The following is a 16,956-nucleotide window of genomic DNA, read 5'->3' as shown; positions in this document are numbered from 1 at the left end:
GAGCCTGATTGGGGTTCTGTTTCCCTCTCCCTCAGCCCCTCCCCTGCTCATATACACACATACACACACACACTCTCTCTCTCTTTAAAAAAAAAAAGAAAAAAAAGAAAAGAAAAAAGAAATTTAGTGACTTAAAAATATTTACTAAGTGTGTAAACAATGCAATATGTAGTAATAAAACCAAGAAAGGCAAGTAAAAAGAGGCTATCACACTTAATATCCACATTTTACTTAATGACACTAAACACAAACCTGAGGGAGTTTTTTATCCTCATCAGACAAGCAGTCTATGGCATTACTGAATACTTCTTCAACCATCTTCTTTTCTTCATCTAAGAAAAAATTCAAAGGTACATAAATATCTAAGTCAATCAGTGATATACCAAACTTCACAGATTTCCAAGAGTATAGGTTTATAAAGAATAAAAGTAGAGTATTTAATACAGAAGACAAAAGTAGATTAAAATTACTATTTAATAAAATTCACTGCCTTTCAAAATATATCTAACAGAATTCATCCACGAATAAAAGTACTATCTTATAAAATTAACAAAAACTACACTAAGTGCCATATATCTAAGTCTTACAATTACAGATCACAGGGATAATTTATACCCGTTATTGAGGAAAATGAGATTTACAGCAAATAATAGAGGCTGCTATTATTAACTGTTAGAGGAGCAATGCCAAAGTCTATGTCGTTAACTATTATACTGTCTTACTGTACAATGTCTATTTAATAACAGGTAGTCAATAAATATTTGTTCAATTAATCAGTATTAAGCAAATGCAGCACCGGTGGTTATAAGGAAACAGATCTAAGTAGAGCAATTCACTCAACTGAAAAATAAAATATTACTAGCTTCAGGAGTTTATATGGAATATCTGTTTTTACTTTGCCAATGGAGAAGTAAAAATTAGCTCTAAAATGCATGGGTTTAATTAATAACACTTTGATAATGAAAGCAATACCACAGATATTTGATTTTGGGTGATCAAGGATATTATTTACTTCTCATTATATAGGATTACATAGGTAAAAGTATGAACTGAATAATAAATGGGCTTGTATAAAGTATGCCAAATTTTTGGCTAGGTTATGCTACTATCTTGCTGTGTAACTTTAAATGAGTTACATTCACAGATAATATGTGAGAAAAATTTATTAATTTAATACAAGTTATCTTACTTTATTTTTTAAAATTTATTTGACAGATCACAAGTAGACTGAGAAGTAGGCAGAGAGAGGAGGAAGCAGGCTCCCCGCTGAGCAGAGAGCCCGATACGGGGCTTGATCCCGGGACCCTGAAACCATGACCTGAGCTGAAGGCAGAGGCTTTGACCCACTGAGCCACCCAGGAGCCTCATCTTACTTTATTTAAAGGTTATACCACAATTAGGTAAAGGGCAGGTCTTCTGGTTTGGATTTTTAGAAGAATGAAGCACAGTACTCTTTACGCAGAAAGTGATTTGACCAAGTAACCTAGCCTTAAGTTGTCACACAGAGAGCCACAGTAACAAAGGAGTTTATGGCAATGAAGTACAAGAGGGTATATTCCTAGTATTTTTCAGTAGGCCCTTTGGATTTTACACAAAGCAATGTACTTAAACATTACAATAAAACAAAAGAAAAAGAAGGAAATGATAAAACAAGGCCTTTTATAAAACTGTAATGAGTACATTCCAGTAACTGTAATGTGAACTGCATATCCTAGCAATACATAACAGATTAATCATAAGATTAATCTTCTTACTAAAATATTTATATTTATTTTCACATAACATTAAAACTGTGTTGAAATTATATAGTACCTGTGTTAAAATCTAATTTGGTCATCTGAAGTGCATAGGCTTCACAATCTTTCTTACTGAAACTGAAAATAATTACAGGTTGAAAATTTCTTTCCATAATCATCTTCACGATCTTGAACACATTGGATGGTCCTGCAAAAAGAATATATAAACCATACCCAAAAATTAACTCAGAATGGAATACAGACCTAAATATAAAATCTTTAACTATAAAACTCTTAAAAACTATAGAGGAATAAATATCCATGATTTGCTATTAGGCAAAGCATTCCTAGGTATAATACAAAAAGCACAAGCAACAAAAGAAAAAAAAAACCAGATAAGCTGGATTTCATTAAAATTAAAAACTCTGGTACTTCAACAGACACCAACAATAAAGGGAAAAGAGAACCTTTACCCACAGAATGGGAAAAAGTAGGTAAGGATCTACTATTCCGAGTATATAACAAATTCTTATAATTCAACAACAACAAAAAAAAGACAATTTCATTTTTAAATGGGGAAAAGATTTGAATAAGTATTTCTCCAAATAAGACACACAAATGGCCAAGAAGCACATTAAAAGATACATCATTAGCCATGAGAAAAATGCAAATTAAAACTACACTGAGATACCAGTTCATACCATTATGATGACTATATTAAAAGAGATTACAGTGAGTACGGGTAAGGATGTGGAGTAAATGGAAACTTCATATTCTTTTGATGGGAATGTAATATGGGGCTGCCACTTTGGAAAATAATTTGGCAGTTATTCCAAAGATTGAACACAGAAATACCATGACTCAGAATTCCAATGTTAGGTATACATTCAATGAGAAGAGAAAACATACATTTACATAAAAACTGGTAGATTACAAATATTTACAACAGCATCACTCACAAGAATCAACAAAGAGAAATAACCCAAATGTTCAACAACTGATGAATGGATAAATAAAATATGATACATTCATTTAATACAATGTTTTTTTTATTATAAAAGGAATTAAGGACTAACATGCTTTCATCACTTGAAAACAAACTGAGTGAAAGAAGCCAGATGCTGAAGACCACACAAATTATGACTCCATTTATATGAAACATTCAGAAAAGGAAAATAAGAGACAGAAGGTAGATTAGTGATTGTGTAAGGCTGAGGGGCAGGCGAAGAGGTTAGAAGAAATGAAAAATAACTGCTAAGGAATAAAGGACTTCTTTTTGAGTTGATGCAAATGTTCTAGAATTAGTAGTTGCATAAGTTTGTGAATACACTAAAATACACTGAATTATGCACTGAAAAATGGCAATTTTAATGGTGTACTAATTTCAATAAAAAAATTGTGGTGATGGCTGCATAATTCTGTTACATGGTAATAACTATGAAATGGTATACTTTAATGAATAAATTATATAGTACATGAATTATATTTCAATGTCATATAAGAAAAAAGAGATGTGCCTTTATTTATACAATTTTATCTTATACTATCTAGATCTTTATATAGCTTCCCAAGGGGAAAAAGTGAACAAAGTTCCACATTACCTTTTGTTCCTCCTTTCCGTCCCTTCTGATCTCCTTTTGCCAAATCACCAGCATCTCGAAGTACTTGCATTGCAGTATTAAAATTATCTTCTCTGAAGTCACCCTGGAATCAGATTTCTAAATAACCTCACTAATATTTAACCACAATACAAACATTTTTTTCATACCTCAAAACAGAGCTTCCTCAAAAATAAAAATAATGTAGAAATTATTACAAAGGTCACTGAAAGAGTTAAAAAATGTTGTGTATAATAGGTTATAAAAGGGAGAGATATGGGGCGCCTGGGTGGCTCAGTGGGTTAAGCCGCTGCCTTCGGCTCAGGTCATGATCTCAGGGTCCTGGGATCGAGTCCCACATCGGGCTCTCTGCTCAGCAGGGAGCCTGCTTCCCTCTCTCTCTCTCTGCCTGCCTCTCCGACTACTTGTGATTTCTCTCTGTCAAATAAATAAATAAAATCTTTAAAAAAAAAAAAAAAAAAAAAAAAAAAAAAAAAAAGGGAGAGATATTAAAACTGGGAAAAGCAAAACATAAGATATCTGAAACATGTCCTAAATCCCTATTCTTCAGGCATTTTAAAACACTGGGAAAGAAGAAGGAAAAAAAACTGGGAAAGAAGAAAAATCTTCATTTATGCATAAGACAAACACAAGTTTTACATATAATTTTTGAAATAAAACTACATACAAACCCAACAATTCTGGACCACAAAACTACTTAAGAAAAAAAATGGACTTCTAATATTCTACTTCAGTTTAAGTAAAAATAGGTAGGAACAAGCAAGGATGACATTATAGGTAAGAATCACAATTACTCCCAGTGATGGGTAATAAGGGCAAGTATTGCAGTAAGCACTGGGTGTTAAACACAAATAATGAATCATGGAACGCTACATCAAAAACTAATGAAGTACTTATGGTGACTAATATAACATTAAAAAAAATCATAATTACTCCCTTACATTTTCATCAACCACAAGGTGCAGGCCATCTCCCCCTGCTGGAAAAATGTAGTGTTGCAAAGGAGTAGGCCGATAGTCTGTGTAAATTACATGACAAGGCTGTAAAAAAAAAAAGAAAGAAAAAAGAAAAACAATTAAACACATAATTTTATTTCTTCAAAATAATATTTAACCTACCTAGAAGATCTTGAAGAAATAAACTTTTGAATTCAACATTTTAAAAAGAGAAAAAACTTAAAAAAAATATCAAAACCGGGCAAGAGAAAAATGTGGAAAAATTAGGTCTATTAAATTATACTACCATCTATTCCCTAATCAGGGCCAAAAACATGATGTGAGCTTCAATAATGATCTTGGATTCATACCCTAGACCTGTGATGCCATAATTAAAGACAACGCATACTCCTACATAGCAGTAGTATGGTGACAGAGAATACACCTTGGGGTAAAATGGGATTTTTTTTGCTCCACAAAGGTTTTTCGGAGCTTTACTAATTTGATCTAGCTCCTCCAGAAGATCAAATAGGTTTCTATCCTACAGAAGCAACAAGGATATTACAAAATCCCATTAGAGAGCTTATAAACAGATAACGGTAAGAATACTGGTAAAAAGGGGGAAAAAAGGGCAGGAAAGTTGGACTACAAAAACAGAAGGGAAACACAGTAAAAAGGCTATGTTAACATAACAAGAATCAAATCACATGCTCAGGAGATGCACAGCTTTTTCCTGGTACTGAGGTCTTAGAGGAAATTCTCTACCGTAAGGCCTCACTCAATGAGTAAATGCAGTAATTTCCAAACCTGGGAAATAATCAAGATCAGGTTAGGAGCTTACAAGCCCCTACTCTCAGACATGCTTATATACTGGGTTTAAGATGGCACTTACAAATACACACTTGTGGGGCACCTGGGTGACTCAATGGGTTAAGCCTCTGCCTTCAGCCAGGTCACGATCTCAGTGTCCTGGGATTGAGCCCCGTATCAGGCTCTCTGCTCAGCAGGGAACCTACTTTCCCCTCTCTCTGCCTGCCTCTCTGCCTACTTGTGATCTCTCTCTCTATTAAATAAATAAATATTTTTTTAAAAAAAGAAAAAGAAAAATACACACTTGTAAGAGGCTAGTCAGGTGATTCTGACAAGCCTGTACTTGATGTGAGACATAGTTTCACATTAAAGTCTTCTTAATCCTAGGCAGCATCAAGAACAAAGTATAAAAGACGGCAAAGTCAACTTCCAATGTTTTAAATACTGAAGACATCAAAAAGAAAGAAAATACCTGCTTATGTAAATGGCAGATCCATTCAGCAAACTGTCGGGCATTTGGAATAGTAGCCGAAAGAAACACATAGTGGACATTGTCAGGAAGCAAAATAATAGTTTCTTCCCATACAACACCACGCTCTGGGAAAAAAAAAAATTATATATGTACACACTTTGGAATTCAGAGTCACTTTTTTAACAAGTCATCTAAAATTATTACCTCTCAAGCTCAGTAATTAGAAATGTAGACCACTTTCCACAAAAATATTTTTGGCCATAGGCCCTAAACGAAAACTACTTTCTTTCTTACGATGAATTTATCCAATAGATAGTAAACTAAACCACTAAAACCACAATGTACTCTGAAACAACAGCCTGCAAAGAGCAGCTCCAGACCGAATACTTTTCACACAGCATAACAAGAGTCCCATGACATTGTAAACAGTATTTCCATCTCACTTTGAGAAACAAAAGTTAAGGGGCGCCTGGGTGGCTCAGTGGGTTGAGCCTCTGCCTTCGGCTCAGGTCATGATCTCAGGGTCCTGGGATCGAGCCACGCATTGGGCTGTCTGCTCGGCGGGGAGCCTGCTTCCCCCTCTCTCTTTGCCTGCCTCTCTCTGTCTACTTGTGGTCTTTCTGTCAAATAAATAAAATCTTAAAAAAAAAAAAAAGTTAATGGCTTGTAGAAAAGTTACAGCAACAAATTTTAAAGACACACCATTACTATACCATAAAACATCTTTCAACCAAATCACCCTCATGATCTCTACACCTGAAAGACAGATTTCATTAGCACCAAAAGTATGCCAGTTTTTATTTAATGGGAAAAACTAGAAAAATCAATTTGAGAGTTTCCCCCTAAAATAAAAAATCAGGAGCTCCTGGGTGGCTCAGTCATTAAGCATCTGCCTTCGGCTCAGGTCATGATCCCAGAGTCCTGGGATTATTGAGCCCCACATCAGGCTCCTTGCTCAGGGGGAAGCCTGCTCCCCCCCCCCCACCAACTCCCCCTGCGTGTGTTCCCTCTCTCACTGTCTCTGTCAAATAAATAAACAAAATCTTTAAAAAAAATAAAATCAATACAGGATTCCTGATTTCAAAACCTAAACAGCTCTGGTCAGAACTTAATTTAATTTTATGAATTCGAAAGCAGTGAAATGTTTAAAGGGCAAATGATTTCATAAATTGTTATTACTTTCACTATAAATACAGGCTAACTGAGGGCCTTATTTAAAAAAAAAAACACTAAGTTTTAAGTGTGGACACGTTAAACATTTAACTTTTAAATGTTAACAGTACCCCTCCCAGTTCCACTCCAAATTCCAAGTATACTTACTTTTGCTTACAATAGTGTCATAGTTCACGTAAAAGAATATTTTTTTCTCATTTGTATTTTGTAATCCCTATTTAGTATTTTTAATCATAAACCTGCATTTCTTAGTTTTTAAAAACTAAAATACTAATAAAACCAAGTAAGCTGGGGCGCCAGGGTGGCTCAGTCATTCAAGCATCTGCCTTCAGCTCAGGTCATGATCCCCAGGTCTTGGGATCAAGCTCAGCAGGAAGCCTGCTTCTCTCCTTCTCCCTCTCCCACTCCCTCTGCTTGTGTTCCCTCTTTCATTGTGTCTCTTTCTGTCAAATAAATATATAAAATCTTAAAAACAACAACAATAAAACAAGTTAACTCTAGGCTAAAAGCTTTAAAAATTTCCTTAACACTTATTTTACTTATTTTGGAGAGTTCTCTATTAAAATCCAACCAGCTTAAGGGTGCCTGGGTGGCTCAGTTGGTTAGCTGTCTGCCTTGCACTCTGGTCATTATCTCCGGATCCCAGACTGAGCCCAGCGTCAGGCTCCCTGCTAAGCGGGGAACCTGCCTCTTTCCCGCTACTCTGCTTGCCTAATGCTCTCTCTCTTCCAAATTAATCTTTTAAAAAAATAATTAAAAAAATTAAACTAGCCTTAGTTCTAATTGTTTATTATAAATTTGCATTTTCACACCCAGAGTTACTAGTTAAAAGAAGCTGAAGTTAAAAACCCATCAGAAGCTGAAGTTAAAAACCCATCAGAAATACTATACCACGTTACCCACAATTTAGTTTATTAGAACTCTAGCCACATGAATAGTGAAAGCAAAATTTAACAACTACTTACTCAAAATTCCCAATGCCCTTTTGAAGGAAAATAAATGGCACACATCTCAGGAACACAGGAGAACATACCTGAATCTCTCATGTAATGAATTTCATCAAATATGACCCATGCTACTTCTCGCATAACTTCTGAACCTCTGTAGAGCATGCTTCTCAAAATCTAAAAAAATACAAATAATTTGGCAAAATTTGGCAGTTCTCTCTAGTGAAGAATTTTGGAAATACTTTAATGGAAACATTAAAATAATTTAGGTTACTTATCTTAAATATATCTCATAAATCAAATAATAGTCCTTCTCTCATGAAACCAATATAAATGACTTCTCAACAGATAGTATTCAGGCACAATTCATGGAGAGAATTATTATCCCCTCTATCTACATATATCTTAAGTATGAAGCCACTTCACTGTAATATAACACTCATCACAAGATCCACACTATCTAGGATATGAGAATAACTTAAACTTATCTTCTATTCAACATATGGTACTTTATACTGTTTACTGATTTTTTTCTACTTCCTCTCACAACATGGATACTTTCTGGCAACCATATCCTGATTTTTGACTTAAAGTAAATCTATACATGGAAAGAAATTTTGGGAATGGAAACTTACTTTGGGCACCAAAATGAAAAGTGAGCAATGCTTTTGGCTGGCTCTGCAGGCCAGAAGTTAATTTATATTCCCTATAGTACCATGTCCTTGTAAAATGCAGGGATATAATACAAGAATGTATAAAAGTACTTGGTATGCCAAGACAGCTAACTGTGTTCAAAACATAAGATATTTTATGTATTTAAGTTTTAAGTAAGATTTAACTATGACTATGGGAAGAAGTTTAACTCACTTGGACATTTTTCAAAAAGTTATTTATGTATTTGTATCAACTAAAATGCAAAAAAAAAAAATCAAATGGAAGGAAAAGCCCCTACTTACATGAAATTGTATGCAGAACTGTCAATGTATTTTCATGTCACTGACGTAAGTCTTTAAAAATATTTGGGAAAAAATTCTATCTATGTCATATGACAAGAAACAGGATTAGTAATTTACAACTAAATTTATGGAATTACTAAAGCACTCAGAAAATAAAGTATTACATTTTATCTATATAGAGCAACTGATAAAGTCTTATATATTCTAACCGTAGATACATTAATTAGAATTAAAAGGGAAAAATTGGATGAGGCACCATATAAATTACCTCTGTAGTCATAACAAGACAAGACGCTGTAGGATTAATAGTAACATCTCCAGTCATCAATCCAACATCTTGAAATTCTTCATACATTTCCCGGTATTTCTGGTTACTCAGAGCCTTAATTGGGCTGGTAAATATTACACGTTGTTTTTCCCTTAAGGCCAATGCAATGGCGTATCTAAAACCAATTAAGAATAAAGCATCTAAAACCTTTTCTTTAAAGTACATAATTTTTAAAATTCTATTAATATAGAATTATGTCCCAACTTCCCCTAATTACTTATCTTAAATGGACGTGGCAGAACAGAAATATCTTGTTCTGTTTACTAGTGACAAGCTATTAAAGTAATAATTAATAATAATTAATTAAGTAATGAAATGTAGTGGTCTAAATAAGCAAGAATATTTAACTATGGTCTATTGGCATTAATGTACTTAAACTGCTAATACCAATAGGTTACTAATGGTTACCCTATTTCTTGGAAGTAAAATACTTTTGATTCTATAAAAAAGTTGAGAGACTCTGCCCATCAGTTTATACATATATAAACAATTAGCAAACATGGGAAAATGAAATTTGTTCTACTGAGTTTCAAAAATAAGTTCATCTATATGTACTCTTTCCCCACATGTAATAATTATCAAATCATTCCTTGCCGGGGAATTATGACTGGTTCTAATTTTATAAAAAATCTTCCACAACTTTAGCAAACTGAAATATAGTAGTTTCGTAGGGTTGTTTTTTTTTTTTTAAGATTTTTATCTATCTGATAGAGAGAGACCATAAGCAGGCAGAGAGGCAGGCAGAGAGCGAGGGGGAAGCAGGCTCCCCTCTGAGCAGAGAGCCCAATGCAGTGCTCGATCCCAGGACCCTGGGATTATGATCCAAGCTGAAGGCAGAGGCTTTAACCCACTGAGCCACCCAGGTGCCCCAGTAGTTTTGTTCTTTTTTAAGGTAAATTCTATTAAGTATTTAAATAAAGACCATGAAATGATAACTAAGCTTAGCACTGTGGTAGAGTTTCCTTCTTTAAAATAGAATTCTGGCCCACAACAGGCTTATAACCTATTTACGGAAATAAAAATAATATTCATCACAGCTGTATAAACAGATTCCTCAAATAGTGAAATAAATAATTAAGTGTCGAAACACGGTCAAATACACAGTTCAAGAAATAGGTATGAAACAGAAAAGGATATAAAGATGCTATAATATATTAAATAACTGTCCACTTCTGAACAAAAAATTAGAAGATATAAAAAGAAAAAGGGAAGTATGATCCATACTCAGGGAAAAAAGCAGTCATGAGAAACTAATTCTTAGTTGGTCCAGATGTTGGACTTAGTAGACAAAGACTTAAATGCAGCTATCAGAAACACGTGCAAAAAAATGGAAGGAAGCCATGTTCTAAGAATTTAAAAAAAAGTAGAGGCTAATTATTAAACAAACAGGTCATCACAACAGAGAAGCTGAAACTATGACATAAATAAATGAAAACACTACAGATGAAAAGTGTAACAGAAAGGAAGAATTCACTAGATGGGCTCAAGAGCAGATTTGAGATGACAGAACAATGTCTGTAAATATGAAGATAGATCAACAAAAATAATCAAACTGAAAGAAAGAAACAGAAGAAAAAAATAGAGAACCTTGTGTCCCACTGGAAGATCCAAAGTGAGAAAAAAAAAGTTTTGAAAAAAATACAATGAAAACTTCCTAAATTTGTTTAAAAAATATAAATCTACAGATCCAACAAGCACAATGAACCAAAGCAGGAAAAAGTAAAAAAGAAGTACACATGGAAACACTGTCAAACTCTGAATAACAAAGACAAACAGGAAGTCTTCAAAGTAGAAAGAAAACATTAAACATTGGGAAATATTAAAAGACCGAAATCAAACTTTTGGAGATGAAAAATGCAATGTCTGGTTTGAAATACACTCGATAAAAATAAAACAGATTAGACATTGCAGAAAAAAGATGAATATACTTTAAGACCTATCAAGAAAAGGTGTCCAAGTGAAGAAGAATCAACTCCAAAAAACAAAATAGTAAGAAAGAGTATAAATGGGCTGTGAGACAACCTAAAATGGCATGACAGAAGTTTAAGTGAGTCCCCAAGGAATAGGAAGAAGGGATATGTTTCAAATAAAAAATAGGTGAAAGTATCTCAAATGTGATGAAAACTATGATAAACATACAAATCTGAGAAACTCAAACATAAGAAACTCAAACTCAAACTCAAACATAAGAAACCTGAGAAGAACTATGTAAAGTCACATCATAACCAAACTGCTTCAAAACAGTAACGAAATTAAAAAGAGCCAAACATCCCACCAGAGCAATACGCAAAGAAGCAGGAAAATACTGACCTATAATGAAAGGAAAAGTCAATCAGAACAGATGAAGAGGTAACACAGATGTAACAGTAATCCGTATGTTCAAGAAACTAGAAGAGGGACGCCTGGGTGGCTCAGTCAATTAAGTGCCTTCGGCTCAGGCATGATCTCAGGGTCCTGGGATCAAGCCTACATCAGGCTCTCTGATGGTTGGGGGGAATCTGCTTCCCTCTTCTCTCCCTCCCCCATGCTCGTGTGCTCCCTCTCTCAAATAAGTAAATAAAATCTTTAAAAGAAAAAAAAGAAGCTAGAAGAAAGTTAAATAGTAAGCAGAGATGTGGGAAATAAAAAGTAAAAACCACACACACAGGTAAACTATTAACAAGGAAAAATATAGTATGAGATGAAAATGCAACGAATGGGATTAATGACCTTATAGGCAATGCGGAAGCAAAGATTAACGAAATGGAAGATAGAGCATTAGAAAAGACCCAAATGAAACATACAAAATAGTATACACACAAAAAAACATACTACCAGTAAATCATGAGACAACTTTAAGTGGCCTAATGTAATCCTAATTATAGTCCTCGAAGAGGAGCCATAACAATGAAAAAACAAATCCAAAGCACAAGAAAAAACTACATGAAAAAACTACATCAAGCCTCACCAAAAACTGCTTAAAACCACTGTTAAAGATAAAATCTTAAAGCAGCCAAGTAAAAAAGATGCATTATCTGCAGAGGAAAGGGGTTTTCCTGTCATAAACTATACAAGTCAAAAGGTACTCTTAAAAGAATCAGAATTCTATATTAAGTGCAACTATCTTCCAAAAATGAAGACAAGGTAAAAGGTATTTAAGACATGCAAAAGTTGAAAGAATTTGTCATCAGGATATTTGTACTACCATAAACTGTGAAGGAGTTTCTTCGGGAAGAAGGAAAAATAATGCCACACAGCAATCTGAATCAAACAACACGTCAAAACATATCAAAATATTTTGAAATCATATCAAAAACATTTCCTAAATATACCAAGTCACACAAAACAAAATCTGTGGGGCAGCTACAGCAATATTAAACATATATCTATACCACTAAATGCCTGTATTAGTAAAAGAAAAGTCTCAAATCAATGACTTTACCTTTCCTCCCTAAAAAACTAGAAAAAGGAGATCAAATGAATCCCGCAAATCCAAATCTAAATCCTAAAATAGAATAAAACTGTAGACCAATATCCTTCATGAACATATATGCAAATGATAGTCTACCAACAGGAACTTTTTTGGGGTTCCTACATCCCAGAGAAACATGGTGGGGGGCTCCCCCACTCACACAGGAAGCAATTCTTACTAGCAGGGTGTCTTGGGATTTTAATTAAATGCTGACACTCCCCAGAGATAGCATCAGATTGTACAGATTAAGGACTCAGTTCCTCAAAGACTGCCCTCCAGCCCCCAATTGCCAGTAGCAAGCCCCAGCCCAGTTACCTGTGCTTCTGATCAACAGGCTTCAGACTGAAGGTTCCAACAACTTCCTCCCTGGTATAGATCAATGCTAGAGTGGCTCGCAGAACTCAGGAAACACTTACTTAACATTTATCAATATATTAAAGAATATAAATCAATAACCAGATGAAGAAATATGTAAGCAAAGGACAAAGAGCTTCCATGCCCTTTCTATCCAGGAGCACACTCTTCTGGATCATCTCTTTAGGGACATCTGCACATGTTCCCCAACCTGGAAGTTCACCGACCTGAGTCCTTTTGGGTTTTTATAGAAGTTTCACTCCATAGTCATGACTAAGTCATTGGCCACTGGCTGATTCAACCCCCAGGCCACTTCTATCTACCCTGGAGGTCACACAAGAGGGTCTATGGAACTAAAAGTTCCAAACCTAATCACATAAGTGGTTCTCCTGGCTATAACCCCCATCCAAAAGTGACATCTCTAACCTTGCTCTATCGCATGAAATTCCAAGGGTTTTAGGAACTTTGACTCAGGAACCATGGTTGAAGAGCAAATAAAAACATGAAATGTGTATTTGGTCATTCCAATGACCAATGGAATGACCATTGGAATGACCAATGACCAAATATGTATTTCTAATAAATCATAATATTGTTTATTCATAGGGTTATATATATCACAATCCTACAGGATTTATTGCAGAGTTTATCTCAGAGCTGTGTATTATTTGAAAATTAATGTCTTCATCATAGTAACAGGAAAAAAACCATTTGACAAAATACAACACCTAAATATTCTGTATGCGCATGCGCACGCACACACACACGCAAACTTAGAATAGAAGGGAACATCCTCAAGTTGATAAAAGACATCTGTGAAACACCTACAGATAACAGCATGCTGATGGTGAACTTAGTATTAGGAACAAGGCAAAGATGTCCTCTCTCATCACTTCTATTCAACATTGTACTGGATGTCCCAATAAGTGAATAAGGAAAGACATTAAGAGTACTGAAAATAAAAAGGAAAAGTGTTTTTATTTACAGAAATCAAACAGAAAAACTTAAAACTTTTAAACGGTAAAATAAGAAACAAAGTTATTTTAAAATTTCATTTAAAAAGCACAAAGAGAACAAAAATGGAACAGAGAAGCACAAGATAGCCAGAAAACAATTAACAAAATGGCAGTAGGTACACACCTATAAGTAATAACTTTAAATGTAAACAGACTAAATTCTACCATAAAAGACAGATGGCTTAATGGATTAAAAACTACACTCAGCTATATGCTACCTAAAAAGATTCACTTCAGAGTGTAAGGACACACATACATACTAAAAGTGAAGGAATGGAAAAGGATATTCCATGCAAATGGAAACCAAAAGAAAGCAGGGGAAACTATACTTCTATCAGACAAAACAGACTTTAAAACAAAGACTATAATAAGAGATAAAGAACAACATTACATAATAAAAGGGTCAATCCAATAAGAGGATATAAGCTAACACAGGAATACCTACATATATAAAACAACTATAAACGAACCTAAAATTTCCTTTATATATTTTTTTAAATATTTTATTTATTTGACAGATACACAGAGCATAGGCAGGGGGAAGGGCAGGCAGAGGGAGAGAAGAAGCAGGCTCCCCGACAAGCAGGGAGCTCAATGCAGGCCTCGATCCGAAGGCTGATGATTATTAACCAACTGAGCCACGCAGGTTTTCCTTTAAAAAGAAAAGCTACTCACTCAGCGCATACAGTCTTTCCTGCTGATGTATGTGCAGATACTAAAACAGACTGGTTATTATCAACACACTGAATGGCTTCTCTTTGAAAAGCATCAAGAATGAACGGGTATTCCTATAAAAAGAAAATAATAATATCTGCATGAAAATTATCTAACCACTATCAGAACACACTGAAAATCAAGAAATGCTAACCCCAAGAGGCATTCTGGGAGCATTTCTTTATGATTCTATTTTGGAAATACACAACCCAATACAGAAAATTAGGAAGAGTAAAAAAACACCTTTCACTAAATGGCAAAGAAGTTAATTCTGCAGTCTAATTTTTAACTTTGCTAATATACACATTATGTTAGTTACTATATAGTAACATTACCGTTTATCAACAACATGTTTTGCGGTAGGCACTGTGCAACACATTTTCCATATATTATTATCAAAAATCTTCACAATAAGCCCTAAAACAGATATTCTTTCCTTTCACAGATGGGAACTCTGAAGCTCTTAAGTCCCTCACATAAGTTCACTCAGCAGACAGAATAATATAGCTCTACTAGACTTTTAAGAGTTCATGCTTACTCCCATCATTCTGCCTACTTAATTTAAAGAAAATATGACTTAGAAAATTTCCATTAATCACTTAAGTTCTATGATCACTTCCAAATCCATTTAATATAAGCATCAGAGTTTAAGTTTCATTAGAATTTTGTTAAACTCCCAAAGCTATATGTATAACTTATTATACACATGCTTTTTCCCCTAGAGAAAGGTTGATAACTTCCCTCTGACTCTTTAAAAAGACGGAGAACCATTACTTTCATTTTTAAAAATCTCTTCACATGATTTTTTTTCTTTTTATCATGGTTGTTTACTTATGTGGTTCTTACTATATTTGACTTCAGAAGGCTTCTTCTTGGTTTATATACACTGGGAAATATAAAAAAATCTCATTTGAAAGCATTTATCTTTAGAAAATTTTTAGAAAAGAGACATAAAACTATATAAACTGTATTGTCTAGCATACAGACCTTTGCAGCTTTTCCAACTCGAGGTTTAAGTGGTAAATAATCTTCATCTGCAGGAAGTGCAACCTGATGTGGAAAAAAAAAATCACCAACTTACTATTTGGAGAACTGATACATTCAACACATAATTAATGACAGTTTGAAAAATATAAGTGACAGTGTTCAATACAGTCTTAGACACTGTAAAATCAAATAGCTGCCTTTAAGGACAAGACAAGTACTAAAGTAGAATATCAAAAAACCTCTACCTGCGTTTATCTAATGGTAACGTAATTAACACCTAAGTTTATCTCCCTGAAGAAACTGTCTTTATTAAGGTCTAGGGCCTATCCAAGTTTTGTATTTTCTATAGTCTGATACTAATAAAAGCTAAAAATAGCTGACTAGACATAAAAAGGGATGTTACTACACAAAAAGAAAACTATGAGGAATAAAATGATATTCCCTATTTGCTAAAACAAAACTTCTTTTCCTCCAGTGAAAATTAAGATCTGGAGAGCAGCTCATAATGTATCTAAATTCCCAAGAATCAAACCATTTAGTATATAAATCCACAGGGGCAAAATAAAATACACACAAAGATTAGAAATAATTTACAGTTATAAACAAAATTTCAGTATGTATTACATGAGATTACCCATCTTAGAAATACTAAGAGCTTGGGGTAATTTCCAAGCTGACCCTTGAAACAAGACAGGATTTGAGGCAATTAACTTTCCCCAGCCCCACTCTGAATGTCGAAAATCCATGTGTAACTTTGGATTCCTCCAAAACTTACCTATTAGTATACAGTTAACCAAAGGCCTTACCGATGACATAGTTAAATGCATATTTTATATGTATACTATACTCTTCCAATAATGTAAGCTAGAGAAAAGAATATAATTTAAAGATAATCCTAAGGAAGAGAAAAACAAATTTATAGTACTGTGTTTATCAAAAAATACCTTTTAAGTGGACCTGTGCAGTTCAAAATCACATTGCTCAAGAGTCAACTGTATAATCACCTTAATGTGGGTAGTATTTTGAAAAGATCTAAGTAGATACTAATTATAATTAAGAAAAGTTGGGACGCCTGGGTGGCTCAGTTGGTTAAGCAGCTGCCTTCAGCCCACATCGGGCTCCTTGCTCCGCAGGGAGCCTGCTTCTCCCTCTGACTCTGCCTGCCATTCTGTCTGCCTGTGCTCGCTCTCGCTCGCTCTCGCTTGCTCTCTGACAAATAAATAAATAAAATCCTTAAAAAAAAAAAAAAAAAAGAAAAAGAAAAGTGAAATTTAGTACATTACGAAACCTAATGAATAATACCCAGTAAAATGAATGTGCTAAAAGAAACGTGACATTCTAATGACTAACAGACACATGAAAAACATGTCCATCATTGGCCATCAGGGAGATTTCAAATCAAAACCACACTGAGCGGGGCGCCTGGGTGGCTCAGTGGGTTAAGCCGCTGCCTTCGGC

General features: G+C 34.4%; 1 protein-coding gene across 1 annotated transcript in view; it reads right to left on the bottom strand.

Moving 5' to 3' along the window:
* The window catches only part of MTREX (Mtr4 exosome RNA helicase), a 98,959-nt gene that overhangs the window by 66,573 nt on the left and 15,430 nt on the right, over positions 1-16,956 (bottom strand). Inside the window, exons 4-12 of the mRNA XM_059174998.1 lie at positions 15,499-15,561; positions 14,473-14,585; positions 8,917-9,091; positions 7,779-7,869; positions 5,573-5,697; positions 4,297-4,395; positions 3,338-3,440; positions 1,813-1,944; positions 253-332 (exon numbers count right to left, since the gene is read on the bottom strand). Coding sequence (XP_059030981.1) covers positions 253-332; positions 1,813-1,944; positions 3,338-3,440; positions 4,297-4,395; positions 5,573-5,697; positions 7,779-7,869; positions 8,917-9,091; positions 14,473-14,585; positions 15,499-15,561 — 981 coding nt within the window. The remainder of the gene's footprint in view (positions 1-252; positions 333-1,812; positions 1,945-3,337; positions 3,441-4,296; positions 4,396-5,572; positions 5,698-7,778; positions 7,870-8,916; positions 9,092-14,472; positions 14,586-15,498; positions 15,562-16,956) is intronic.

Source organism: Mustela lutreola, chromosome 5 (genome assembly GCF_030435805.1).
Source record: "Mustela lutreola isolate mMusLut2 chromosome 5, mMusLut2.pri, whole genome shotgun sequence".
Classification (NCBI taxonomy): Eukaryota; Metazoa; Chordata; class Mammalia; order Carnivora; family Mustelidae; genus Mustela; species Mustela lutreola.
The sequence above is the reverse complement of the archived record's forward strand: the minus strand, read 5'-3'. Positions and strand labels throughout refer to the sequence as shown.